General features: G+C 42.3%; 4 protein-coding genes across 4 annotated transcripts; all 4 read left to right on the top strand.

Annotated features, from left to right (window-relative positions):
* The first annotated feature begins 7 nt into the window (after window positions 1-7).
* Window positions 8-10,786, top strand: wdtc1 (WD and tetratricopeptide repeats 1). The gene is made up of 16 exons (XM_006795899.3): window positions 8-180; window positions 688-828; window positions 910-993; window positions 1,088-1,134; window positions 2,847-2,958; window positions 4,673-4,860; window positions 5,790-5,972; window positions 6,113-6,207; window positions 6,310-6,425; window positions 6,517-6,592; window positions 6,671-6,767; window positions 7,158-7,328; window positions 7,427-7,662; window positions 7,891-8,056; window positions 8,948-9,140; window positions 9,303-10,786. Exons 2-16 carry the CDS (start codon window positions 763-765, stop codon window positions 9,498-9,500), a joined length of 2,028 nt encoding a protein of 675 aa, XP_006795962.1. The 5' UTR covers window positions 8-180; window positions 688-762; the 3' UTR covers window positions 9,501-10,786.
* A 547-nt stretch (window positions 10,787-11,333) lies between these two features.
* Window positions 11,334-16,108, top strand: LOC102795989 (transmembrane protein 222-like). The gene is made up of 6 exons (XM_006795900.3): window positions 11,334-11,511; window positions 11,658-11,742; window positions 12,055-12,086; window positions 12,187-12,283; window positions 12,555-12,685; window positions 15,989-16,108. The coding sequence occupies exons 1-6, from the start codon at window positions 11,393-11,395 to the stop codon at window positions 16,074-16,076; spliced, it is 552 nt and encodes a 183-aa protein (XP_006795963.1). The 5' UTR covers window positions 11,334-11,392; the 3' UTR covers window positions 16,077-16,108.
* A 1,113-nt stretch (window positions 16,109-17,221) lies between these two features.
* On the top strand, window positions 17,222-18,772 carry LOC102796283 (trophoblast glycoprotein-like). The gene is made up of 2 exons (XM_006795901.3): window positions 17,222-17,483; window positions 17,721-18,772. The coding sequence occupies exons 1-2, from the start codon at window positions 17,224-17,226 to the stop codon at window positions 18,682-18,684; spliced, it is 1,224 nt and encodes a 407-aa protein (XP_006795964.2). The 5' UTR covers window positions 17,222-17,223; the 3' UTR covers window positions 18,685-18,772.
* Window positions 18,773-20,838: 2,066 nt separating this feature from the next.
* kdf1a (keratinocyte differentiation factor 1a) lies at window positions 20,839-23,966 on the top strand. Its single transcript, XM_006795902.3, has 4 exons — window positions 20,839-21,139; window positions 21,437-22,467; window positions 22,880-22,954; window positions 23,664-23,966. Exons 2-4 carry the CDS (start codon window positions 21,456-21,458, stop codon window positions 23,747-23,749), a joined length of 1,173 nt encoding a protein of 390 aa, XP_006795965.2. The 5' UTR covers window positions 20,839-21,139; window positions 21,437-21,455; the 3' UTR covers window positions 23,750-23,966.
* The last annotated feature ends 4,001 nt before the right edge of the window (window positions 23,967-27,967 follow it).

The following is a 27,967-nucleotide window of genomic DNA, read 5'->3' as shown; positions in this document are numbered from 1 at the left end:
TTAGTGTGTTTTCAGCTGGCGGAACAAAGTTGCGTGCTTATGTGCAGTGGGAGGAGGGTTGTGTTCAGGTCTGCGAAGGTATTAGCGAGTATCCTGTCAACAAAGTCACACGGAGTGCAATTTGTGACTTTTACTAAATGGACATTTCTTGACAGAGGCTTCCTTAGCTCGAGGGAAACGGTGAGTTTTGTTTAACAGTTGTAAATTATCACCAAAGCGCTGCAAATGTTAACGTTATATGAAGTGGATGTTTTGTTTAGCTAGCAAGGTAACGCCAGTACGCTAACGCCAGCTTCTTGGTGAACGACAGGTCTCTCAAAGGCCCTGTGCACGGATCGTTAACCATTCTCGTAGGCTAATGGGGCTTTAGATTTTAAATAATTGTTAGTTTTTTGCAAAACTGTCAGTTGTTGTATTCCCAGAGCTACGTTGCTAACATTAGCCTGGTTAGCTAATGAAGTCGCTTTGTAGGTAACGGGAGCAAATACTATCTGTAGACCAGCTAGCGGTATGTTTTGTGCCTTGGTCAGATGAGCAACAAAAAATCGGTGAATAAATCACATGCCTGAGTTTAATGTCGACTTTTTCCTTTTTCTTTTTAAAGCTGACATTGACGCTATACCTGTGTAAGGTCTCTGTCTTCTAACAAGTCTCTGCTCTGCCTTAATAAATTCTGCGTTTTTACAGCTTGGTCACAAGGAAAAGGAGTAAATGACACCTGATCTCTGACCCTTGGAAACCTCCAGCCTCGAAACCTAATTTATGTTTTGCGGTGAGGCCATGACTACTGCCAACATCTCCAGAGATATCCTGCACAGGCAGATCAGGGTACGTAAGAACAGTCCAGAGCCAGTGTGATCATCCCCGTCTGATGGAGAGTCTGATGGAGATGTGCTCTTTTGTCTTTAGGACAAGAGAGCTGCAAGCTTCCAAAGGTTCTACCATGTGACTGACCCCTTCATCAAGAGACTTGGACTGGAGGCTGAGCTCCAGGTCACTGATAACATGACATATTTTTCTGTAAACACATTGGGACACTTTTTTTCTTTTATCTTCGTCTGACCCTCAATGTCATTTATTTCAACAGGGCCACACAGGCTGTGTGAACTGTTTGGAGTGGAACGAACGTGGAGAGTAAGTGATCGAACCCTGTGAACCCTGTATGTACAGTGAATCTGTTGTATCTGTCCAGATAAGGTTTGCATCCTGTTCACTTCCTGCTTGGATTTTAAATGTCGCAGTTTTACTATCAGTGTTGGGTCTAACGTGTTCCAAAGTAATAATATAATCACATTATATTTTATTTTAGTAATTTAATGCGTTACTCACTAATTACAATACAGTTACAGTTATGTTGTTACTTGAATTACAAAGGCTCTTCAGTTATCTGAGCAACTGGCTGCTAGAAAGAAGAAAACTTTTTTTAATGCTTTTAAAGAGCAGAAATATGGTTATTACTTTTATTTTTATTGCACCAAAGGACAAGAGTGCCATGATGAAATGCAAACTGCGTGTAGGACAGAAACATCTGCATTATACACAAAGCTAGACAAGAAACTCAGAATAATGTCAAAGTTTATTGTATGGCAATCCCAGCCCAGCAGCCAAAGCCTGAACTTTAAAAGGCAGTGATGTGTAGTCAGGCTTGCAGTAGAATCACTGTGGCGATAGCTTTGAAGACCCTTTCAACTTTGTTTTGTGTTGTTGACTTTGTTTTCATATGTAAAAACTAAAAGAAAGATTGTATTTGTGTCCTCATTAGGGTGAGGTTTTGTGTTGGTGTGTGGAACTGTAACCTCAGTTTTATATTAGTTACCTGGTAATTAATTATGTGACAGTGTGTTTCAGTAATTTTATGTACTACATAAACTTTTTTCCTAGTAACAACCCCAACATTGTCTACTAGTTAGTAAAAGTAGTCTCGCCATGTTTATCAGTGGTGTGAGTCTGCTTCTTTCGTAATCTGACACCTTCAGCACACCAAGAGGGATCAGTTTAACAAAGATATTGCATCCATTCTAAAGTGAATCTAGCAATACAGATCCAGCTGCTTATTAGTTAGTTCTAATACCTGTAATATAACGTGTAAATGTAATAAATCAACAAAAAAAAGGTGCATACCTTAAAGAAATGCTGCTTGGCTTCTTCTTCACCTTTTTCTTACTTGAAGATTAGACTACTGCAATTCATAGTATTATGGTCTAGATCAGGCCACCATCCATCGTCTTCAGATGGTTCAAAATGCAGCTGCTCGCCTGCTAACTGGTACCAAACGGAGAGAGCATATAACCCCAGTTTTAGCTTCTTTACACTGGCTTCCTGTCTCCTACAGGATCCAATTTAAACTTTTACTTTTTGTTTTTAAGTCACTTAATGCCCGAGCCCCTCCTTACCTGTCTGAGCTCCTCTCTGCCTATGCTCCAGGAAAAACCACGAGGTCTACCTCAAAACTAATGCTGTCCATCCCACGGACTAATCTCAAATCCCGTGGTGATAGATCCTTCTCTGTGGCAGGTCCCAGACTTTGGAATAGTCTCCCCTTAAATATTAGATCTGCACAAACACTTGAGCAATTTAAATCATTACTAAAGACACATTTCTATGCCCTGGCTTTTAACACACTATGACCCAAGCATTTTGGTCTTATTTGAATTAGTTTAGTTATTGTTTTAATTCTTTTATTGTCCTATTATTGTTTTTTATTGTTATTATTGTATTACATTGTTGCTTTTTAATACCATTTTTATATTGTTAAGCACTTTGTGCAGCATCGGCTGTTTGAAATATGCTATATAAATAAATTTGACCTTGACCTTGGAATTGTTATTATTTTTTCCTCTATTCAGTCTGCTGGCTTCAGGCTCGGATGATCAACATGCCATCATCTGGGATCCATTCAGGCACAAGAAGCTAACAACTATGCACACAGGTCATGCAGCTAACATATTCTCTGTAAAGGTAAGGAGAACACATTCTACAGTGTACTGGATGGTGCCTGAGCTTAGAAACATATTAAAGTCATTGCACAATTGAGGCTGCCTTGTTGCTCTTCCTCAAGGTTAATTACTAAAATATGGCAGAGAATAATTTTCGCTGTGATCTGCATTAGGGCTGGGCCTTATCATACCGTTCACGGTAATACCGGTACAATGTTAGGCAATGATACGAAAATGAAGTATCGCGATAGAATATGGGTAAAATGTGCATACGCAGTGCCTTTGTTTTCATACGCACATGGTGGAAAAAGCATGGCGGTGACAGAGAAGGAGAAGAATCGTTGAATGAAACAGATGAACCAGAATTGGTTTGTAAAAATGCTGCAACTTCAGTGGTGTGGAACTGGTTTCGCTTTCGTCCGTCAGATACACACCACGTCGTTATTACTGTTATTACCGAACTGATTTTATGTGGTACACGGCGCTCAAAAATCTGTCAAAAATGTTTTAGTGTGACTTTGCTAAGCTGTGAAGCCGCACCACTTTTGTCGGAGCATTATGGCTACTGTAGTCGGGAACCTCGCAGAGTAATACGTACTGTGCTTCAACATAATATCACTGTATTGTGTGTGTATAACCTCTTTTCAAGTTTTGTGGATATTATACATGGTTATGCTCAGGATCTGTCGGCCAATTTCCACTGGAAATGCCTTTTGGTTAAACTGTCAGCAAGGAATTTGCAGCTGCGAGAGAATTCAGCATTAATGAATCAATGTTACGGAAGTGGAGGAAGCGCAGTTTTTGGCTTTCCCCATATTTCAAAAGTGCTTCATCTCTTTGCTATGACCGTTGCCCGGCATAATTTGCAGATGATAATGGTTTTAGCCACTGCGACGCTTTCGGCCAAAACAGGCGCAGCTTGATGACATCATCAACATGCGCAATCGCGGTATAGTCAAAATCTTTAACGTTGGCCAAATTTATATCGTTTCTATCGTATATCGTTTATATCGCCCACCCCTACATATATATAATATATATTTTTTGATGTCTTATTTCCTTTTCTTCCTACTGGTGATGAACTCCACTGGGGTTCTCTTTCCTGTTCATTTTGCACACTGTGTCTCCATCAGCTGACATGCTGTTGGCTTTTGTGGAGAACTGCAGCAAGTGTGCCTCTGCACCCTCAGTGTTGGTTGAATTCCCATAATCCTCTTCTCTGTGTAGCCATACAGCTATGTAAATGGATACAAACATTGGACTATGAATTCAGCTTAAGAAGTCTTTGTAAATGCCATAACAATGTCCTGTGTGTGACTATTGACATTTATATCACCATTTATTTCAAAGATAAGCCTTTCTCAAACATTGTGTGTGTATACTTAGTGGGGATGTGCTGTTTGTAAGATTTTGGGTCAGTGCCAGTGTTTACAGCTCAGATTTTCAAACAGCAGTGTAACAAATTGATCTTCGTTATTATTAATTACCTCCTATTTTAAAGTATATCGACCTTTATTTGGTACTTTTAAGTGAGTACAGAATCAAACACAGTCCTCATATCTGTCTCAGATGTGAGGACTATTAAACCGAACATGCCCTACAGATGATCGTTGGACTCTGTCAGCTTATTTACTAATCAGCTGGTCGCCTGATGTCAACAGTGCCAATATGAGCCAATAAAGTGTTGCATCTCAGTTCTTATCAGTTCACTTTGGTATTTTTATTTGTCCATGCAGTTCTTGCCTCACTCCGGGGACAGAATTTTGGTAACGGGTGCAGCCGACACAAAAGTCCACGTGCATGACCTGACAGTGAAGGAAACCATCCATATGTTTTCTGATCATACAAACAGAGTTAAACGCATAGCCACAGCACCCATGTGGCCCAACACCTTCTGGAGTGCTGCGGAGGACGGCATCATCAGGTTAGACCAAAGAGATCAATAATGTATTAAAGTCAAATGTTATATTGTTAGTGGGTGTCTGTGAAGGTTCTCAGTCATCCAGGTCATTGTAGTCTAAGGAGCTTGGAAAGAAAAGCGTCTGGACTTCTTTAAGTTGCTTGAAGACGTTTCACCTCTCATCCGAGAAGCTTCTTCAGTTCTAAGAGTCAAAAGGTGGAGAGTCCCAGATTTAAACCCAGTGGGAGTATCCCCACCCAAAGAGGGACAAAGGACCCCCTGATGATCCTCTATCTAATCACATGAGCCAAGGTGTGAAAACAGGTGTGGGTCACAATCAGCTAGGGTTTCGGGTGAGCTCATTGTGGGGCCAAACTGTCAGCAAGCATCAAGGAATTTGCATTTACACTGTTATTTTTTTTTATATAGCTTTAATGCACATAAAAACCGCTGCTTGTTTAAGTGAAAATGCATTGATGGGGGTTCTTTTTCCACTAATAAAGTTATGGAGTTGTAAAGTATTTTGTCTCGTGTCAATTATATCTTCAGTTATATCGTTATCGCAAATTTTCAAATATATATCGTGATAAATATTTTTGGCCATATTGCCCAGCCTTAATCTGCAGTGTGATCAAAGCTCACAGCATGTTGGTGCATTCGTAGCCTGCAGGTGTGTAGACCCACATCTACATGTTGTAGCTGTTTACTGTCACTTGGGGTCAGTGTTAGAAATATGTGGGACAATGAGTGTTGTGTGGATCAATCTTGTTTGTTTCTGCTTTTCTTTGTGTGTGAAGGAAAAAAACCCACTTTTTAAAAACTTCTCGGATGGGAGGTGAAACGTCTTCAAGCAACTTAAAGAAGTCCAGACGCTTTTCTTTCCAAGCTCCTTAGACTTGGTAGTGGGTGGTTTTGCCAAGGTAATATGTGCATGTTGTCCTTGTTCACTGCAGACAATACGACCTGAGGGAGAACAGTAAACACTCGGAGGTGCTGATCGATCTCACAGAGTTCTGTGGTCAGCTCGTCGAGGCCAAATGTTTAGCTGTTAACCCACGGGACAACAACTACCTGGCTGTGGGAGCCAATGGGCCTTTTGTACGTCTGTACGACATCAGGATGATACACAACTACAGGTGAGTTTGGCTTTTTCATGCTATTCTGTGGTAGTGAGTACTCGGCAAACTGTCAAATAAAGCGCTTTGTAGTTACTCTGTGGTGCTTTCCAAGTTTTGACAAGGAAGTTCTGAACTTTTTTTTTTTGTTCCTCACACAGGAAATCTTTGAGTCAAAGCACATCGGCAGCTGTGCACACATTCTGTGAAAGGCAGAAGCCCATCCCAGATGGAGCTGGGCAGTATTATGTTGCAGGTGTGTATACAGATAAATTGTCTGGAATCAAATTCTTTTAATGGGTGCATTTATATTCTGGACTGTGGTTTAATACCATTACCATCTGACTGAATGTTTCAGGTCACCTGCCGGTGAAACTCCCTGACTACAATAACCGCCTGAGGGTCCTGGTTGCCACCTATGTTACTTTCAGTCCTGATGGCACCGAGCTGCTTGTTAACATGGGCGGGGAACAGGTAATGCATCACCAAACAGAGAGGGAACCATGTGAGAATCGCAGTGGCATTCTTATGGGATCCTTTTACTATCTCTTTATGGTTCTTACAGGTGTATCTGTTTGACTTGACATTCAAACAGAGGCCATATACATTCTTGCTTCCAAAGAAATGCCAATCGTCAACAGGTAGGTAATAAACACTGAGTTTCACACTAACTCCAACGTACGTGAAGAATGCCGATTATTGAATCTCTCGCTTTCCAGGAGATGTGCAGAATGGAAAGACGACAAACGGCGTCTCCAATGGAATTCACCTGCCAGCTGGCCACATTCGCTTTACTGGGAGTAAAATGCAGTCTAGGTAAACATCGGCTCTTTCCACTACACGTTTATCGGGGTGACCGTGGCTCAGGGGGTTGGGAAGCACATCTGTAACCGGATGGTCACCGGTTTGATCCCCGGGCTCTCTGTCCTGGTCGTTGTGTCCTTGGGCAAGACACTTTACCCTGCTGCCTACTGGTGTTGGCCACAGGGGCCGATGGCGCAATATGGCAGCCTCGCTTCTGTCAGTCTGCCCCAGGGCAGCTGTGGCTACAACTGTAGCTGCCTCCACCATTGTGTGAATAGTGAATGAATAATGGCATTGTAAAGCGCTTTGGGAATATAAATCCAATCCATTATTATTATTATTGACTGAGGTTATACATTTGAATTTATGTCAAAATATCTGCTTTTCCCTTTTGTCTTTCAGTTCTAATGACCTCCCTCCTCACCTGGAGAAGATAAAACAACAAGCTAATGATGCTTTTGCACGGCAGCAGTGGACACAGGCCATCCAGCTGTACAGTTTAGGCATTCATCAGGCGAGCAGCAACGCCATGTTGTACGGGAACAGAGCTGCGGCCTATATGAAACGCAAGTGGTACGCGGCGTTGTTTTAGTGCAGAGGAATGATGGGTTTTTTTTATTCTAAAACCTTTGGAAACCCTGAGTCTTTATGTTTTTCTATGTGATTCTTAGGGATGGAGACCATTATGATGCCCTCAGGGACTGTCTGAAGGCTCTGAGTCTAAACCCCGGTCATCTGAAAGCACATTTCAGGCTGGCACGGTGTCTGTTTGAGCTAAAATATGTGGCTGAGGCTCTGGAGTGTCTGGATGATTTCAAAGGGAAGTTTCCAGAGCAGGCGCACAGCAGTGCCTGTGATGCCTTAGATAAAGACATCAAGGCTGCTCTTTACTCCAAGTCAGAATCAGGTGGGAAAGAAATAGCTCTTGGCTAATTTTCAGTAACGCAGAATTTACACACACAGATCTAGAAAAAAACATTTATATCACACTTCATTGGATAATTGCCATTATTTACAATGATTGTATGCTCACTAAAAAACCTGCTTTGTAGTACACGTGTTGTTTCTTTGTGTATACTTTAGTTTTAAAATCTGTGTGAATTACAATAAAAAAATGTTTTTTCTTTAACTGCAGAAGACAAAAAGGCCAACAGCTCCATCCGATTCCACTCGTTCAGTCGGAAAGAGTCCATTCCTGAAGATGAGCTGGAGCTGAGAGAGCGCAGCTTTGACTACAAACACAGATACTGCGGTCACTGTAACACCACCACTGACATCAAAGAAGCCAACTTTTTTGGAAGGTGGGTTAATCTCGTTGCCAGGCTGCTGTGTCATCACTAGGGGGCAGTCGTGAGCTCTGAAATGTAACGTGATCTTTATCTAAATGACACACTGTGCTCAAGCGATTATAAATAAAGCCGAGCCTTCAATAACACATTAACACCCTTGCACTCAGTAACTAGTCAAACCTCTTTTGCAGCAAAATGCTCAAACAGCTTTGAAAGTAGCTGCACAGGAGAAAAGTGTTCTTTATTACAAAGCTGTGGAATCTCAGCCATAGTTTTTAGCATGTGTGAGCAGCTTTTGGGGGCTGATTAACAGCTTCTTTGTTTGATTACTATTTGATCTTTTTTATTTTAACATAATTTTGTTCTATTAGTTTTACACAATCAACAGTACCTCAATCTAAACAACTTGTTTAGTTTCTTTAGAGTCGTTCGTACTTTTAGATGTTGGCCTATGAAGCAGTTGTTTGCTTTTGCTGTTCAAAAGTGTGACTAAATCGTCTACTTCCCATGACGTTATAACAGTCAGAATATATTCTAATCAACACCAACTCGCGCTGTGGCTCATTTAGTTTACCTTTAAATAAACACAAATCTTTATGATGTGTTTGATTAGTGAGTGCAGTTCCAACAGCTTAACGAGACTGGTTTTTGATACCATGGGCCAAAGGAGGTACTGTATGCTGAGTGACGGTAGAAAATAGCACGCTGCTGTTGCTTAACCTTCACCTCAGCTGTTCTCAGTACTGTACACATCTGCGCAGTGAAGTCGACATTCTATGAAAGAAGTTCAATGTAAAACGATTGCACAATTTTCCAAGTAAATATTTAAATTCCCCGTAAAAGGTTTGTGTCCCAGGAACATGGCTCATCAGGCAGGTCTGAATGGATTCTTTTTCTCCGCAGCAAAGGCCAGTATATTGTAAGCGGCTCAGATGATGGCTCTTTCTTTATCTGGGAAAAAGAAACAACCAATCTTGTGAGGATCCTGCAGGGGGATGAGTCCATAGTCAACTGCCTACAGCCGCACCCCAGCTACTGCTTCCTGGCTACTAGCGGTATCGACCCTGTCGTTCGGTTATGGAACCCCAGGCCAGAGGTAAACAGAGGAAACTCCTCTATGCGCAGACTTGGCAGACTTGGTCTTGACATGCTTTGGGAGTGTGTTAAGGAGATGGCATTCATTAAAAAGATGTGTCATGCTGTTGGAATTATATTTGATCACTTCTTTTGTTTTTTTTTTTCTTTTTAAATACTGCAGACAGACAGCGAAAACGGGCGTGTGGTGGAAGACATGGAGGGAGCTGCTCAGGCTAATCAGCGGCGCATGAACGCGGATCCGCTGGAGGTCATGCTGCTTAACATGGGCTATCGCATCACAGGCCTGCGCGGTGTCGGTCCAGATGGTTCAGACGATGAAGACAGCTCAGAGGGACAAGTACAGTGCAGGCCCAGCTAAGCAAATAGTCATCCATTCTGCAGAATGGATTTTAGGAAGCAAAGCACTCTACTAGCTCCTGTTTGAATCTGAAATCCCCTCGCCCTCCTCCCCAGCCCCGTCTGACAGAACATTGAGTGAATGTCGTGTCACATCTCTGCACTATGCATCACCTTCCCCTGTCCTGTGAGAGGACTGGTGGAGACCACTTTTGGGGGAGAGGAATTCATGGAGGGTTGCGACAGCACCCTTCCACCCCTTCGAAGCACCCACAACACCTCAGCCCGTCCCTCCCTCCACCCTGCGGTGGCAGTGGGATGACTTTGAGGAGAGCACCTTCAAAACTTCACTCCCCCACTTTCTCACAAAGAAGGAGGAGTTCAGCACGTATCGCTCCTCAGGTTTATGTTGGAGAGGCGCGTATCTGGTGACCTATTTTCAGGTCGGCGTGTGGCCGCGCGGTCAGAATAAGATCTCTGACCCGAAAACAGTGTATTTGTTACAAGTACAAGAGCAAAGCGTCACAGTACCCACTCATCTCGGAAAGGCTGCACACCCAAGTTATTTAAGTTAGCCTCAATCCTATTTTCCGTTGGAGTTTTGGCCAGTGGAAGGCTAGAATTAACTCGCTCTTTAAGTTGTGAACGCTGCCAGAGTTGCTCTAATAAAATGTATTTATATGCTTTTTTAGTTTACAACTGTCAGGAGGAAGAAGAAAAAAAACAAGGGGTTCTTCTGCCAAAGGTTGCCATCTGTCACGTAAACAGCCAAGGATTAATGTTAGACTTCTTTGTTTCATTGAAACATAACTTTGGCTCCTTTTAGTTAAGAGGTTTTTCTTACAGTAGATTATTGACAGGTCAAAGAAAGCAGCTTTCTAATACAGTTTGTTTTTTTTCTTCTAGTCCTGTTGATTACACATCATTTGAGATGAAGTGTCAGTGTCATTTTTGGGGGGGAGGGGGCAGCGTTAGGGTTCCTGCCTACTAGCTGCAGCTCTAGCATTAGTCCTCTGCTGCAGCCAGGTGTTCAGTCCTGCTTGCATGAGGCTTCTCTGAGCATAGATGCAGGGCAATAAAAGAGCACAGCCACAAGCCATCCAGTGCTCGCTGGGTCTTCTTTACCCTTAGATAGGGTAAATGTTCATGAATGGAGTCCTCAGCTACATGCATCACTAAGGCTTCCATTCGTTTTCATTTGTTCATTAATTTGAGATGCTCTGTTTTCTTTGAGGAATCCTGTAAGACCTTTGTGGCAAACAGAACAAAGAATAAAAATTATTGAACACCACCTCAGTATCCTTTTGATTCATTGTTTGTTTCATCTGTTTGCCCTTTTTAGCGCAGCGGTTACACAACGCGTACAGTAGCACTTAGTTTTATCTAGGTTAGGAGGATCCCAATTCGTCAGTGTCCGCACTTTTTGCTGACTGCCGGGCAACAAATGCGAGCACGGTACATCACGAGCAAGTTAAGTGAGCATCTCATGCCCCCGTATGCTTCGCAGTAATGAGGTGACCCATCTGTGGGAGAAGTTACTGCAGGTAACTCTGTAGCAACAACGCTGGGCTGGAAAAGCAAGTGTTTTGCAGATGTTTCATTGATGTGGTGAATTAATCGCAGAAACACAAAGCAGTCAGTTTTACAGTGAAATGAGACCATTTTGCATGTATTTAGAGACTATCGCAATACATGAAAAATCTAAAAAATTAATTATTTTTTAGATTTGTTATAGAGGTAAACTGCTAGGGCGCTGCAGCTAACATGAAATCCCTCCTCGCTGACCGTAAAGGCCGCAATCGACGAACAGATGGCCCGTGCTGCGTTCACGGACCGACAGTTGGAGGAGGTGGCTGCGTACCTCCGCTGCTGTGCGTCACTGCCGTTCATCTCCCTCTGTCACTCCAGGCTGTGATGGCGGAGGCGAACGATACCGACGTAATGATGAGCTACCACGGTGATTTCCCAAAAAACGACAGAAAAAGCAGCCGCTACCCTTTCTGCATTGTCTGGACACCCATTCCCATTTTAACGTAAGAGGCTACTGCAGTATTGATGCTCCTGTGCTGTGGCAGCAGATGCTAATACTGTTTCCTTTTAATGGTATTGCGTTAGCTGTTTTGCTGGACATTCAGACGTACAGTAATTGCCTCGTGTGTTATTTGCGTGCGTCCTGCAGGTGGGTGCTCCCCTTCATCGGTCACATGGGCATATGCACTTCTGCTGGAGTCATACGAGATTTCGCAGGGTCATATTTTGTCTCGGTGAGCACTGCTTTTGCTTCGAGTTTATCACATCACCGCATAGAGACTGATGATAAAATGCTAGACCTTCTCAATGGGAGTCTCAAGGATAGATTCGCATTAGCGGTGGGAAGCAATTTGAATATGGTACTGGTATTGGATCAGTACTACTGTGTTATAAACTGTATTGAGATTTAGTCTTTTTCTACCTTTATAAGTTTAAAGTATCAGTGTCAGTGTTGGTGTTGTCAATACTGGCCCTGTATTTATTTGGTATTGGATCATGCAAAATTTGCATTATCGTACAGCACTAATGATTTCCGCTCTTTCCAGGAGGATAACATGGGGTTTGGTAGACCCACAAAGTAAGTTTATTGATGATATTATTGTCTTTTAACAAGTAGGTGGGAGCAGAGATAACACATTAAAGGTAACTCACTGTTTTCTTTTAAAATAATACTGCAGGTATTGGAAGCTTGATGTGGATAAAGTGTGTGGTAATGGTGCAGCTACATGGGACAAAGCTGTGCACGATGCATCAGAGGAGTACAAATGCAGGCCGGTAAGATTGTTGTATTTAGCATTCTCTTATGAATTAATTAACACATTTCTGGATTGTGTTTATGGAAGGCCTTCAGTGCCAAAATGAATTAAGTGTTTGTTTAATTAATTACAATTAAAATATATTTTTAAATATGTAATACTATTTAATTATAGTTTTAATTAATTAATTATATAATGATGTATTTATTTAATTCATTTTGACACTAGTGACCCTCCTTACACATTAGTGATTTAATAATAAATACTTATTTATTTACTTTTTGTTGAAGCACAATCTGTGCTTTGATAACTGCCATTCCCACGTTGCCATGGCCCTCAACCTGATGCGCTACGACAACAGCACATCCTGGAACATGGTGAACCTGTGTGTGCTGTCTCTCACTCACGGGAAACACGTAAGGTAAATATTTTGGCCACTTATTCCAGCACTGCAGGAATAAAACACATGTATGAATGATAAGAGCGGCTAGAGACAGATCACTATTCACACTGTCATTCCTACTACAGCCTAACCCAACATGCATGTCTTCGGACTGTGGGAGGGAGTCTGAGTACTAGAGGTGGGAATCACCATACATCCCACGATACGATATTATCACAATACTTAACGCACGATACGATATTATTGCAATTTTTTAAAATATTTTGCGATATTCAGATTCTGTACATAAAAGTAAACTTTATCAATATTCATTTTATCTAATATCAAAGTCTCACACTCAGTCTTTCTCTCATTTCAGTCAGTTTTATTGTTGACAAACTGAACGGTTTGTATTACAGTCTAGTCCAACTTAACTGAATGCAACCATCTGGTACAATTATAGCTATTCTGAACTATGCAATTTATGAAAACTATGCAGCCCATTCAGCAACTGAAGAATTTGAAAGTAAATTAAAACAAAATATCATTTTACATTAAATAAAAAAAGTTTTAAACTTAATTAAAATAAAACATGTCTTAAATTAAAATAAGTAAACTGTCATGTTTATTGCTGCCAAAAAAAAGTTAAACACATTTGGAGAGTGAAGGAATGTCAGGATTCTTGCTCAGAAAAAGGATCAACATGCTCTGAAGTCAGAGCACAAAAAACGTTTTTGTAACAATATCGATTTCTGCTGTCCCTATATCGATACATTATTAGCAAACAAAATATCACGATACTACACAGTATCGATTTTTTCCCCCGACCCCTACTGAGTACCCAGAGAGAACATGTGAACTCTACAAAGAAAGGCCCCTGTTGGTGGGTGGAGCAACAGTGCTAAACACTGCTCCGCCCTCTTGCCACTAATACTACATGCTACCATTTAGAGTCATCCAAGGAAACCTGGAAACCAAAAATGAACGGCGTGATCTTTTGGCTTGGTTAACTTTCACATTTGTCAAGCTATTATTAATGCAGAACAATTTATACAGGTTATGTTTTTTAATAACATTGTGCAATACAGAAGACATTCTGCACATGCTGCGACAGCATTGCTTCGCAGTGAAAGAACCCAGCTGCAAAACCCGTCTGCCTGCAGTCCAAACATGCCACCCCCCAGACAATATTTAGTGTATTTTTAGGGCCCTTAACTGTTGCACAGGTGAAATCCTCTATAAAACTTTCAAAAGTTATCAGCTGATCTCCTCAGCTCCCAAACCCTTACACAGTGTTGCTAAAAGAAGAAATGAGGCAACACGGAGGGAATCATACCCCTATCCCACCTCTTTTGAAACATCTAGTTAGAATCAAATTGAGCACGAGCTATTTATATTGTAAGTTTTATTTATATTTTACACAATGTCGCATCTTTTCTGGAAACAGGTTGTATAAAATGAATGATTAATTTGCTAGTGTTTATATCTCGAGCTTTGCTTCACATTCACTGGGAAAATCTTTCAGTTTGGTTTTTCGCCCTGGTTTTGTACATCAGGAGCAATTCTGGCTTTCAAATGTGTGAGTCAAGGGCACTTAAACCTTTTAACACAAGCTGTTTGCCTACCCACTCTACCACTTGACATGTAGTAGCCCCACCGGTGCTTATCTGCAATAAATCCTCTATTGTTAACAGGAAAATTTAAGTTCCAGTCATACTGGTTTTGTTTGAGCCAATTGGTTTAGGTTGTGAAGTTTATTTAGTCAGTTACGACTGTGCAGAATGCATTCACCAACTACTTTGGTAGGTACACCTGTTCAAAACAAGCTGCTGAAGTTCAAGCCAAACGTCAGGACAGGAAAAACAGGTGACTTAAGTGAATGTGGCGCAGTTCTTAGTGCTGGACAGGCTGTGTTTCAGAAACTGCTGATCTACACAGTCATCTCTTTGCAGCGTTTACAGAGAATAATCTAACAAAGAGAAACTACCCAGTAAGAGGCATGTTCTTTGAAGCCAGAGGTCAGAGGACAATGGCTGGACTGCTTTGAGTTTATATAAAGGCAACATACCTTCGTTGTAACTCATGACAGCCACGGTCTGCAAAAGAGCATCTCTGAATGCACAACATGACAAATCATGAAGCAGATGGGCTACAAGAAGCAGAAGATCACACTGTGTCCCACTCCTACCAGTTAAAAACAGGAAACAGATGCTCCAATTCACACGAGCTCACCAAATTTGGGCAATGGAAGATTGGAAAAATGTTGCCTGGTCTGATGAGTCTCAATTTCTACTGTGAGATTGGATAGTAAGGTCAGAATTTGGGATAAATAACATGAAAGCGTGGCTCAATCGTGCCTGGTATCAGTGTTCAGGCTGCTGCCTCTTAGTACCAGCTGAGCATCATTTCTACACCACAGCCTACCTGAATATTGTTGCTCCTATTAGTATGCCCCTCTGCTACTAGCAGGGTAACATGCCATGTCTAAAAGCTAGAATCATGTCAAACCAGTTTCTTAAGCATGACAATGAATCCACTGTGCTCAAAAGACCTCCACAATCAGCGGATCTTAGTCCAGTAGAGCACCTTTGGGATGTGACGGAACAGGAGTGTCACACCACGGGTGTGCAGCGTACAGATCTGCAGCAGCTGTGCAGTCACATCAACATGGACCAAAATATCTGAGGAATGTTTCCAGCACCTTGTTGAATCTTTGCTGTGACGAATTAAGGCGGCTCTGAAGGCAAAAAAGGTTTCAACCCAACACTACCAAGGTGTGCCTAATAAAGTGTCCTGTGAGTGTACTAAACCCTCTATCATGGCAGGTTTCACTCTTTCAGACATGGGTGATACGAGTAGCTGTGTTAGGATTACAGTTTAACTGAAGGAGAACATTACTGTGCAGCACACCTGAAGGATCTTCATCACAACAGTCTGAACAGTCTGTTAAATAGCTCCGCTGCTGGATGCTGGAGAGCATTAGGAGACATATGGCTCAGAGATCCTCCCTCATTATTCTCTGCTGACCCACATAGAGATTGCTGGCGTCACAGCTTGTGCTGCCTCTGCTCGTACGATCCTGTGGCACAGGAGTGTTTTAAACAGAAGGGGAGTCGCGCAATTAATCACAGACGGCAGCGCTCCCCTCTGTGTAGCAACTGGAGGTCAGTCCTCCGCTGGGGCTCCCCGCACACCGGCTGGGTGGACGGGGACAGTAGGACACAAGCTGGGGCTGTAGACACGATGTTAGATTGCACAATGAGACACTTCGGCACACCTCACGTCCTTGTCACATCCAGATGTTGAGAAGTACTCTAATTACTGTGTTTTTCCACCCTCCAGCTGGGCTGCTTTCCTCAAGACCTGGCTGCCCTTCGTCATGCTCAGCGGAGTCCTCGCCACCTTCATCCTCACGTTTAACCTACAGTAGTGCGGCGAGCAGTAGAACGAGCTGCCTCAGGCTTTTTGGTTATACTTTATACGCAGTCGTTGATGTGAGTGGTGCGTTCTGATGGAACATTTGTTTGTGCACAAACTGAGTGACTTCCTCTTCATCTGCTGTGATGCATTTTCTAAGAGTATTAAAGGGCAAAGCTAACTGTTTTGTTTTTGTGGGGGTGGGGGCAGTTGAAAAGAACAATTTGTCCTTCAGTTATTGATATTTTGATTATTTCTCATTGTGTATTATGCTATCAAGGCAAGCTACAGTGTCTGCATTTGTGTTTTTGCTTTATTGCCCCTCGTTAATATTATCATGAAGGAGACGACGTCCAGATTAGACCCCAGTAGAGTAATGCATTTCAGTTGCAGAGATGTATTTTTCATGAACAGCAGTGATGAATGTGTTTCCAGGCGGGCTAATATATATTTCAGTGACGAATCCATAGAAAACAGATTGCAAAATCTTCAAGCTGGAAGTATTCATCAATTATTTGTCTTAGAAATATGAGCAGCTAGACCAAAGATAGAATGATGGAAACCCGCATGTTAATAATTAGGGTATTGCGCTCCCTCGGATACATTTTCCTCCTTAATAAGACGCTTCTATGTTAAGTGACTTCTTTTTTGTTTGTTTCGGCTTTTTCGCAGTAAGATTTGTATGATTTCCTTTTGTGCATCTTCACACTTGATCCTGCCAAGTTATATGAGCAATATTTGATCACTTGTTTATGCATTATGTTATTTTATTGGATGTTTTTGGTACTTGAATAAGTATTATTTATTATTGTATGTCTGTAACCATTTAATATTTCCATTTTTGTACCTGCATTTCGGATTTGCTGTGTGCAGAGCTCTTTTGTTGTCTCCCCTGGCAGACTGGGATAAAGGTGACCGTTTGTGGGTCGTCCTCTGTACCTTTAAGGGGACTGCGTTTTCATCCAGCAGACTCTGTGTGATATGAACTACCATCACTTTACGGGAACCTTTATTCCCACAGTGCAGCAGACGACGACTGAGCAAGCAGTCTTTGCCACCTCTGCAGTGTCCGATCACTTTTAGAGAACAAAGGACAACAGCTAAAGTTTGATTTATGAATACACGTCTGTAGTTTAAACTTTTTCAGCCGTTATTTAGAGATGTGTTTTTCTGCTGTTTTTGTGTTTTTGGGGATTCTTTTCTGCGCTCTGTGCCGCTGCTTGGAGTGTCCTTTTGGCTGCGAGTGTTTCGCTGTGATCCGCACGGTAAAATGTGTTTCTAAAGATCTGCTCACAGCACCAGAAAATATTCCGGGATATGCCAGGACCGTCATTATCACAGGGAATAATATACACCAAATTGGACCCAGTTCGTTTACGGAGCTGGCGAACGTCACTAACATCATTTTAACCAATAACAGGTGAGAATGTCAGTGTTTTTTTATTTGTTTCTTTTGCAGTTTCAACCATGTATGTATTAAGCCGTATTTGAATAGTTTATTTCTTTATGTTTACACAATAAATAAATAACTAAAGATCTGTTTCTGTGAGTTTTTCTTTTTTTAACCTTGATAGTACAGTACAGTTTCTTGTTTCCAAGCAGGAGGTTATAATCAGATGTCTAAAACCTGATGTTAAAGTGTTAGTCGTCTCCTCAGGTTAACAGAGATGGCGTCCCACACCTTCTCCTCCCTGGTCAACCTGCGCTTCCTGGACCTCAGTGGAAACCAGCTGGCACTCATCCATCCAGAGGCTCTCAGCATACCTGGTAGTCCCCTTCAGGAGCTCAACCTGAGCCAGTCACTCTACAACTTTACTGCCCTTACAGACCTGACCACAGCTCTGCGCTGGGGGGGCCTCGCGGGGCTCCTCCGCCTCGACCTCTCGGGGAACAAGCTTGCGCTGCTTCCCCCGGGCATGTTCTCTCACCTTCCCAATCTGCAGCAGCTTTTCCTCACCAACAACTCTTTGGTGGCAGTCTACAGTGGGACCTTCTCTGGCATGAATTACCTGGAGATGCTCGACCTGACGCACAACACCTTCAGCACATTCGGAACCGATGCTCTGCTGGAGTTGGACAAGCTCGGGGACATCAGAATCCTGCTCGGTAACAACCCTTACACCTGCTCCTGCGAGATCAATGAGTTCGTCGCGTGGCTGAATAAATCGAGAGCTAAGGTTGATGTGGATGCTGTGAGATGTGCCTCACCTGGCGCGTTAACTGACGCCCGCCTAAGAGGGCTCAGCATCCAGGATATCGGGTGTGTTGTTCCAGTCCTGGCAGAGGTCGCTGATCTCACCCTGCAGACCTCGTATGTCTTCCTGGGACTGGTTCTGGGGCTCGTTGGCATGGTTTTTCTCTTTGTGCTCTACCTGAATCGCAAAGGTATGAAGAAGTGGATCAATGAAATGAGAGACGCTTGTCGGGATGTCCTGGAGGGCTATCACTACCGGTACGAGATTGACTCGGACCCTCGGCTGGGGCACATTTCTGCAGACAGCAGAAGGGCACAAAGGCAGTTAGGAATATCTCTGTCCCAGCAGCTGCCAAGTGACACCTCTGTTGCCCCCACAAAAACACAAGTCAAACAGCTGACAACCTCCCCACCTCAAAACTTATGATAAACTAACTGATGCTTTGACATATTATGGTGTAGCTGTAAATAGTTTTAGGAGGAAATTTACAATTTTGTCTCGAACATTCTGTACATATCGGAGTTATAACCTAGAAACCTAAAAAAAAAAGTGCCTTTGTGTTGTAGATGCTCTAGATCCTTGTATTTGTAAGTTAGTAAGTGTGTGTTTTTCTTCTAGATTTTTATAAGGACCTTACACATAGGCTACTTTGGAAATGGATGTCAGCTTTTTCAGTGTGCTTTCTTTACTTTTATATTAGCTGAAATATATTTCCGGTAAGCAGAAGATAAAGAAAAGCATAAATAACATAAATTATAGATGACCAGTGAATGGTAGGGTAGGTCTATTCTACTGTGTTCTTCAGTAAAAAAAGCAAAACCTTTAAATTTACTCATCCCTATATCTTTATAGGAGTGGTAATAATGCGATTTGTATTATTTGAATGAATATGTCTTGGTATGATATAAAAACCTGTGTTTACATTAATTAGAAATAAAAAGAAATGATGTAATTAATTTCTTGTGCCGTTTTATTGTAAGTGTAGTGAGGAAGGCACTGCTACACAGGCTCATGTTTATCTCCACGTGAGATTGCTATACTATTTCAATTCAATGAGTGGGTGATTAAGTGTTTCTATACAAGGAAAAAGTAGGGCAGAATGAATGATATCACCGGGAAACACACCTGCTGGCTCTGCAGCTGTGCACCTCTGTGTCCCTGCCGGAGCTATCTACCTATTGTATGTGCACGTTTATATAGAGAAATGAGAAAAGTGCACTGCTGCAATTTAAAACACAAAAATTCTCTGCTATCCTGCATCACATGGCTGTTTATCAGGGGTGTCAAGCACGCAGCCTAAAGGGCAGAACTGGCCACCAAGGGTCCACCGGACAGCTTTGGAAAATGTGAAAGCTGCAAAGACGCTCTCATTTGATTTATCCTTAAGAAAGGTCTGAATCATCTGCACTTTTACGGCCTTCTAGCCAACAAACACGTTGCCTACAATCTGCCCTACAACACCAAATAAAGAAAGTGATAGAAACACCGTCAAAAGATAGAAAATGATTTTTTCCCCCATAACATTTCTACTTCATTAAATATAAGAAATGTATCTGTTTTCATTGTATAAACCACTTACGTGAAGTTTTGCTGGGACTTTCTCTTATTTATTTCTGCAAAATTTCCCCTGAATCTGCCTTAAGGCATTGTAAACCTACACAGGTGTTTATGCTTTTATGTTTAGTCTTAAGCACATTCAAGTTGCGTAAAGCAGCATATATTAAATAATCAAACTTGCCATTAAAATCCTTTTATTTTTATTGTTTTAATTTTGTTCCTATATTCCTTTCTCCGTTATACTTTTTATGGAGGCTAATGAAATATTCTTCATCAAGCTTCACTCGCTTTTTCTACTCACTATGTGTTTATACACCACTCTGCATTTAATCATTAGTTATTATGAATCTTTGGCTCTCCTCCACAGTGTGTCTGTTATCCTGTCTTCCTTCCCTCATCCCCAATCTGGCCACCCTCCCTGAGCCTCATTCTGCCAGACGTTTCTTCCTGTTAAAAGGGAGTTTTTCCTTTCCACTTTCACCAAGTGCTTCCTCATACGGGAGTTTTCTGTCTATTATCATTATTGTCTAGTATTTACTTTAGAGTATAACGCACGTTATAAAATTTTACTGAATAATGATTTCTTGTTGTAATGAATGAACTTTAAACTGAGCTACACATGTAATGTTCAAACTTAAATAAAATGTAACTTTAAGAATATCAATTTCTTTTTCATAGTGGGTCCGCAGTTGTTGTTTTTTTAAATGAATAATAAATAAAATAAAGAATAAAGAAGGAAAATCCAGAACTGGGCATTTTGTGACTCATTAAATTCCTGTTCTTTAAGAACTCTTTAATAATTCACGAAATGCGTATTTAAACATTTTTAAACTGAAAGAAAGTCGACACATTTTTTATGAAATGTAAAAAAAAAAACCCCACACGTTATTATGGAATAGTTTCCCCTCGTATCACCCCCCGCCCCCTCTTTCCTCCCCACATCTCTCGTTCCGTCCCCTGCACGTTCAAATCCGCCTCGTGTGACGTCACGACTCACCTGTGGGTGGGTGTAGGATCTGGGATTAGCTGTAGCCGCAGGTAATAGCCAAACATTGGGAGACTCTCGGCAACGCAAGACTGTAAACTTTTTTTCACTGAAAGACAAACGACGCCGATGAGCTGAGCTGTGTTTTCCCCCTCGGACTGCCGGACTCTGTTTTGGGTTTGCAAACTTTGCTGAAGTACACAAACCTAAAAAATCTGTAGGCGGTTTTGTTTTCTCCGTTTGGAGCGTTAGCGTAGTTTTTTTTCTCTCTCTCTCTAAGACTTCCGCACTTTGCTCGTTGAACAAGTTGTCTGGGATAAAAGTGTTTCCTCTTATGCGGTAAGTGGGCGATTTGCAAGTAAAATGGAAAAACAGTTGGATGTTGAATGAGCTTTGGTCTCACCTTTTCTCCTCCGCGCGCACTATTAGGCAAGAAAAAAAATCAAGGGTGCGACGAAAGTTATTGTTAAGATAGAAATCAGAGCACTCAGCTTTATTTACACTCTCCGAGCTTCATGTTAGGTTACTTTACTGAAAGCTATGTTTTTCCTGCTTCAGCTTTAAATGCAGCTTAGTTCAATGTGTTTTGGGGGTTTTATGGAGGTTGTACTAAACTGTCCTCTCCTACTCCTCCAGGTCCCAGGCTTTTTGAGCCATGCCTGGCCACAGCACAGGGGCTCCCCGCCACAAGTACCCCAACTCTAGCTCTAGGGCGGACAACCATCGACCCAACCGGACTATATCCAGGGACAGCACGACCAGCCAAGACTCCTACAAGGATCCTCATGGGGAGCAACTACGTGACCACTCCCGCTATTCAGAGGGCAGGTATGGTCGAGGAAGAAGCCACCCTCGAAACTGCACTGGAAGGGGTTCAGAGACAATAGGATTTATTCCGGGGTCGGCAGACAGCGTGCCGAGCAGCAGGCAGTCCTGTGGCTCCTGTGCCTCCATGGGCTGGAGTAGCTGTAAGGCTCTTATCTGTTGTGTTCTCACCTGTGGATTTTATGGCACCCGGGAGCCCTGCCTCCCCGTTAACGAGAGCTCCACAGACCATACCCCCAAAACGGTCGGTGACCCTCGACCTCCTAACGGCATAGCTGTGAAAACCCCTGGCATGTCTTTGGAGCCCAATAATAAGCAGCCCAAGACCCCCAGATTGCCCCTGAATGACAGTTTCCGTTACCCAGATGTGCACATAGCAGGTCAGAAGGTAAAGTACCCAGTTGCTGACCCCAAACGGGGTCGCGCATCAGGTAAAGGGGATAACCAGCGGCCGGTCAGCAACACCAGCCTTCTATCCTACGAGGACTACGACTTGGATGAGCAGAGCGACAAAGACATTGACTCTCTGATCACCAAGAAGCTGCTGGAGCTTTACGCCCTGCATCAGATTGACCAGCTGGCCAAGTGCACCTCCGATTCCTCCTTCTCCCGCAAGACCAACGAGATCAGCGAGCTCATCTACAGCATCGCTCAGGACTACAACCTGGAGGAGCAAGAGGCCGAGTGCAAGCTGGTGCACGGGGTCATCCGCATCAGCACGCGGAAGGGCAAAAGGAACAAGGGCTACCTGTCGACCGGGCAGCATCATAACAGCAGGAGGGACGGGACCCTCCCCGACAGTGGCAACGAGACCATGACAAACACCTTCATGAGCAGTGATTGTAAGAATCTTTTCTTTTTCTTTTTTTTTTTTGCTAGAGCTGTGTAAATATTTATAATGCACAAGACAACCTTGCTCACCAGCACCTTGCAGCAACATACCAAATATACCAATCATCTGACCCGTCTTTTCTTAATGACTCATCGAGTCTGTTGGAACACCGGCTGAAGCTCTTTTGTTTGCCTCGTAGCTGCGAGCTCTAAAACTCCAGGTATTTTACGTGCAGTAGCCTCATAACAATCGCTTAATCTGAGGCAAGTCGATGCAGGTGCGGCGTCTGCTAAACTCAAACACGATAACAGAGATGACCGGATGAATTATAACATTTGCTGGATCTCTGTTTGTTTTCTCTTGCCTGTGTTCATTTTGTCTTGTCTTTTGTTTTTGCTTTGTTTTTTTGCCTTTCGCTACAGTTCCAGAGGTGAAAGTGTCGGAGCAGACGCCATCGGACGAGCTGGCGAGAAAGATGAGAAATTACAGCGGGCGAAGTGAGTGCATGCGCGGGGGTGGTGTGTGTGGGGATTTCCCATGAGTCTGTCTTCTTTTGGTTTCGTGTGGGATTAAGATACTCGGGAGTAAATAAAGTAATTCTGCTTGACTTTGGCAGTCCATCAGGGCATTTGGGTGCAATAACCAGCGCGTGTGTGTTTGTGTGTGTGTGACCCATTGTGCCTGCTGCAGCTGTAGGCGTTTTCTCACCTCCTCCTCCTCCACCTTTCAGTCACATCCCACTCTCCTAGCAGTGAAAGCACCGCATTCCTGCCCTTTTTCCATTCCCTGCATATTCGTTCACCTAACACCTACCTACCTGCTTGCCCCCCAGCTCCATGGTAATGCTACACCACCTGCTAGATGAGCAGATCAAGTCGCATTAAATATATGTCACACAATGTTCCCAGATCTGCTAAGTAATTTCACCACCTTGGGTTACAGATGGATTACGTAAACTAAGCTCCTCTTTTCTCTCTGTCTCTCTCTCGTTGTTCGGTGAAGAGGTTGGTAAAAGGACGGGTGTCCTGTTACATGTCTGTGAATGAGGGTACGCCACACCATGTTTTCACAACTTTAACTCGGTGTTCGGGGAACGTGTCCGGGTCCTGGGTTTGTCCAGGTTTTTTTGCTTAAGGATAAATGAAATTAGAGCTATGCTTTGTAACCTCACTGCATTCCTTTTTTTGTCCTTTCTCTTTTTTGCAGCATATTCCTCCAGCACTACTACGGCCTACTCGGCGTACCACCACGACACTGAAACCTACTCCTCAGGCGCTCCTCTGATTCTCTAAAAGTCAAACAAAAACAATGAGATGTAGCCAGTTACATGGGCTATTTCATCCTCCTGCTGTTACCAAGTTGAGCACCTTTTACCCCAGGTGGTTGTACTTCTGCCTTTAAGTGGTCCAGCTACTACCTGCTGTTTTCAAGCATCTTTATTTTTCAAGCAAAAGGCCCACTGAGGAGACTCTGTCCCCCTATTTCCCCTCCACACACACACACACACACACACACACACACACGCGTTAGGAGATGTAGGTTTTTATGTATTTTTTCTGTGCAGTGTTTAAAGATGAAAAAAGTGACTCCACTCAACAGGATGCCATAGGAAAGAGGCAGACGTTTGAACAGAGCCGTCCTCGTTCTTGTTTTTATCTTCATTTTTTTTGCTAGCTGTTGTGCATGTGCCGTATGTGTGTATGAGCTTGTCGACTTCCTGCCATTTCCCCACAACCCTAAGACGTGTGTTTTTTACCTGAAATTTGTATTAGCCATATTTTGTAAATACCCTTCTGTCGATGTTACTTTGTGGTTTTTTAAAACCATATGTGGTGTTTGTCCACATTTTTTTTTTATATTGTTGGCTACTAAGTCATATTTTTAACAAAATAATAAAAAAAACAACAACTTCCATACCTCTTTATGCTTGTGTTTATTCAAAAGTCTAAATTTGGAAGTCTTTCTCTCTCTATATATATAAAAAGCAGCTCCATTTGTTTGGCAGCTTCTCTGGCACTCTCTCTTCAGCCTATTTTTTTCCTCTTTATCTCTGGGATTATTGTTGTCAGGCTCATCTCCCCGAGGTCACTGTGTTACAGCAGACAGGCTTTTTCCGCCCTCAGCAAAAGAAGGAACTCGTTTGGCTGGTTCTTACAGAAAGGAAATAAAATCCACGGCTTTGTCTTTGTCATTTATGGCGAAGGAACAGTGCAGAAAGTCAGCCTAATTTTCTCGAAGCAGTTCAAATTTGGGTTAAACAAATGAAGCTGCATCTGTCAATAATCATTATCTTTTGTATATTTTAGGAGCCCGTACAGTTGTTTCCAGCTTTGACTTACTGCTTTAAAACGAGGGGCGGGGGGTTAAACCGGTAGCCAAAATTGCACCGAGAAAACGCACAAACAAAGTTACTGAAACAATTTTGTTTTTATTCAAAACCCAGTAAAATCTTGCATGAAGACAATTACACTTCTTAACTATCTGTTCTTCAGCACCACACGCACAGCTTTTTTTGTTTTTGTTTTAGGCAAGTTGTTTCTGTGTGTGTGCATTTGGCCTGTGTAACCCCATTTCCTCTGGCTCACTCCCCCACCAGCGCATTCCTGTTTTACCTGTATGTAGGTGTCATGTAAAGGCTCACAGTTTCACAACTAACATACCACAGAACAAGACCAATCGTGAGCTTGCTCCATAAGTGATGCAGCCTGCAGATTTCCAAGAACCAGTCAAGAGTTTCCCGTCGCAGCTGATTTAGCCTTTTAAGTTTTTCCTCGGTTGCTTTCAGGTGCTGAACATTTAAAATCACTCCGAGTGAGGCTTTTGCACTCATAAAGGTTTGCAAACGCAATAAAGTTTAGGTTCAATTTTTATGATTCTCTCTATTGGGAAAATGTGTAACTTCCACAGTTTTCCATGAGAGGGGGACAGAGAACCATTAGAGAAAAAAGAAAGCATTACGTAGACTGCGTATAAAACTAAGCTGCCACATTTAAACATAGTGTCTCCATCCTCAGGTCAAGATACATAACTAATAATAACATGGATATATTTATGACCCCTGATAAACCCTAACAACCGATTAAAAAGAACGTGCTTTTCTAAGCTGTCATTCCCCCACCTATTCTATAATGAATAAATAAATAACTCTGCTTTGGTAATAGTGTTATATCCCCTAAAATCTCTTTTTTGATTTCCTCCCACCAATAGAATCATTTTCATGCTCTCCAGAGATTCATGCAACAATCTAAACTCAGTGATTTTGGTCCACACTGACGTAATAAGATCACATAGTTGCTGCACATTTGTCAGCTGCACATTCATGATGGAAATCTCCCATTCCACCACATCTCAAAGATGCTCAATATGCAGTGTTGGGGAGTAACGGAATACATGTACCGCCGTTATGTATTTAAAATACAAAATATGAGTAACTGTATTCCGTTACAGTTACCGTTTAAAAAGGTGGTATTTAGAATACAGTTACTTTGTTGAAATAAATGGATTACACGGCGGTACTTCCCTGTTTCATATTGTGGCGGGTCAGGACTTTTTTGGGTTTTGTTTGACAGCTACGTTCTGTTGTTCCAGGCGGCAGCGTTACGGTTGCCATGGTTACAGGGTGACGCTCTCTCTCTGCGTGTTTCCTGGGTGAGAGAGGCCTTTTTGTTGTTGTTGTGCTAAGCTAATAGGCAGAATGCTACAGGCATAGCTCTACAGAATGTAGCATCATAGGCAGTGTAGTCCGTGCTGCAGGGAGAATGGACTGCCATACACTTTATGTGTCTGTGAGCGAGGGAGGGAGAAAAAGGAAAAGTACGAGCTGTCATCGAGCAAAAACGGGAGCTGGAAGCATGTAAATATAATAATAACCACTGCAGCCAAGAAGAGTGCCTGACGAGCCCAGTTGTAAGTAAGCTATTAAGACTCGACTGTACACCATGTTCGTGTTTTCCTCCAAAAACAATAAGTTACGTTGGAGCAGCCTTTCAACGCCTCTCTCTGTCTCTCGCTAGCAAAGTTGACCCAGACAACAAAGTAAAGCTATTTTTCGGCTACGAGCCCGACACAGAACCCACCGTATTAGCCAGAGGTCCCTTTACTACGGTTCGGAGCCGCGGACCTTCAGTAACAGTAATAAATCACAGCAATAGTACATTCATGTAGTTGTAAACAGCATGATAATATATTAAGTAATCCAAAGTATTCAGAATACGTTACTCTCATTGAGTAACATAACGGAATACGTTACAGAATACATTTTGGGGCATGTAATCTGTATTCTGTAATGGAATACATTTTAAAAGTAACCTTCCCAACACTGTCAATATGATTGAGATCTGGTAACTATGGAGGGGATTTGACTGCGGTGAACTCATTTTCATGTTAAAGAAAGCCGTTTGAAATTATGTGAGCTTTGTCACATGGTGTGTTAACCTGCTGGAAGCAGCCGACAGAAGACGGGCACACTGTGGTCAAAAAGGGATGGATGCGGTCAGCAACAACGGGTAAGCTGTGGTTTTTTAAACGATGCTCACTGGTGTGGGTCCAAAGTGTGCTAAGAGTATTCTCCAGACCATCACACCACCACCAGCCTCAGCTCAAAGCTGAATGTCGTTTATGCCAAATTCTGACCTTACCACCTGATTATTGGAGCAAAAATTAAAACCCATCAGACCAGACAACATTTTCTAGTTTTCTATTGTCCAACTTTGGTGTAGCTTTATTTTGTTCTTAGTGGACAGAAGTAGATCTCAGTGTGGTCTTTCTGTATCTTCTTCTGCTGCTTTTAGCGCTGTCAGAAAAGCTCTTCTGCACAGCTTGGCTGTAATAACTGATTATTTGACTTGCTGTTGCCTTCCTGTCAGATCGAAGCAGTCTGGTCATTCTCCTCTGACCTTTGTTATCAACGGGACATTTTCACACAGAGAACTGAGATATTCTTTGTAAATGCTTTTTTTCTTCTATTTTTTTTGGCTTCATTAAGATCTTAATTTGTTAAAGCAGTATAAAATTCTTTATTCCTATTATTTTAATATGTTCACATACTATTTGTTTTTCTGTAATACAGTTATCTAAACCTATTTTCAAGAAAGTCTTCTAGCTGTTAATTTATTTAAAATCAATAAGCACTCATGTTAAATGTAACATGTAAAACATTTCCTGATATTTTAATGCAGAGGTTATTTAGGTAAAAATGACATGACAAGCATTTTTCTTAAGGAGGCATCTGGTTGAAATGCTAGGCTCACTACTTCCTGGATTAAAGAAGAAATACTACCATAAAAGAAAACAGTTTTCTACTTCATTCCAACGTTTGTTTAAAGACGACCAAAATGGCATGGCCTGGTAAATGGCCTGCATTTGTATAGCGCTTTACTCAGTCCCTAAGGACCCCAAAGCGCTTTACACATTCAGTCATTCACCCATTCACACACACATTCGCACACTGGCAATGGCAAGCTACGTTGTAGCCACAGCTGCCCTGGGGCGCACTGACAGAGGCGAGGCTG

This window comes from Neolamprologus brichardi, chromosome 11 (genome assembly GCF_056152115.1).
Source record: "Neolamprologus brichardi isolate AB-2024 chromosome 11, ASM5615211v1, whole genome shotgun sequence".
In the NCBI taxonomy this organism is placed as follows: Eukaryota; Metazoa; Chordata; class Actinopteri; order Cichliformes; family Cichlidae; genus Neolamprologus; species Neolamprologus brichardi.
This window is presented reverse-complemented; position numbering and strand designations above follow the sequence as displayed.

Coding starts and splice junctions, on each gene's coding strand:
- LOC102795989 (XM_006795900.3), top strand. CDS start 11,393: ATGGCGGAGGCGAACGATACCGACGTAATGATGAGCTACCACGGTGAT. Junction 12,284..12,554: donor AGGAGTACAAATGCAGGCCG/GTAAGATTGTTG, acceptor TTTTTGTTGAAG/CACAATCTGTGCTTTGATAA. Junction 12,686..15,988: donor ACTCACGGGAAACACGTAAG/GTAAATATTTTG, acceptor TCCACCCTCCAG/CTGGGCTGCTTTCCTCAAGA.
- wdtc1 (XM_006795899.3), top strand. CDS start 763: ATGTTTTGCGGTGAGGCCATGACTACTGCCAACATCTCCAGAGATATC. Junction 7,663..7,890: donor TTACTCCAAGTCAGAATCAG/GTGGGAAAGAAA, acceptor CTTTAACTGCAG/AAGACAAAAAGGCCAACAGC. Junction 9,141..9,302: donor TATGGAACCCCAGGCCAGAG/GTAAACAGAGGA, acceptor TAAATACTGCAG/ACAGACAGCGAAAACGGGCG.
- kdf1a (XM_006795902.3), top strand. CDS start 21,456: ATGCCTGGCCACAGCACAGGGGCTCCCCGCCACAAGTACCCCAACTCT. Junction 22,468..22,879: donor CACCTTCATGAGCAGTGATT/GTAAGAATCTTT, acceptor CTTTCGCTACAG/TTCCAGAGGTGAAAGTGTCG. Junction 22,955..23,663: donor GAGAAATTACAGCGGGCGAA/GTGAGTGCATGC, acceptor TCTTTTTTGCAG/CATATTCCTCCAGCACTACT.
- LOC102796283 (XM_006795901.3), top strand. CDS start 17,224: ATGTGTTTTTCTGCTGTTTTTGTGTTTTTGGGGATTCTTTTCTGCGCT. Junction 17,484..17,720: donor ATCATTTTAACCAATAACAG/GTGAGAATGTCA, acceptor TCGTCTCCTCAG/GTTAACAGAGATGGCGTCCC.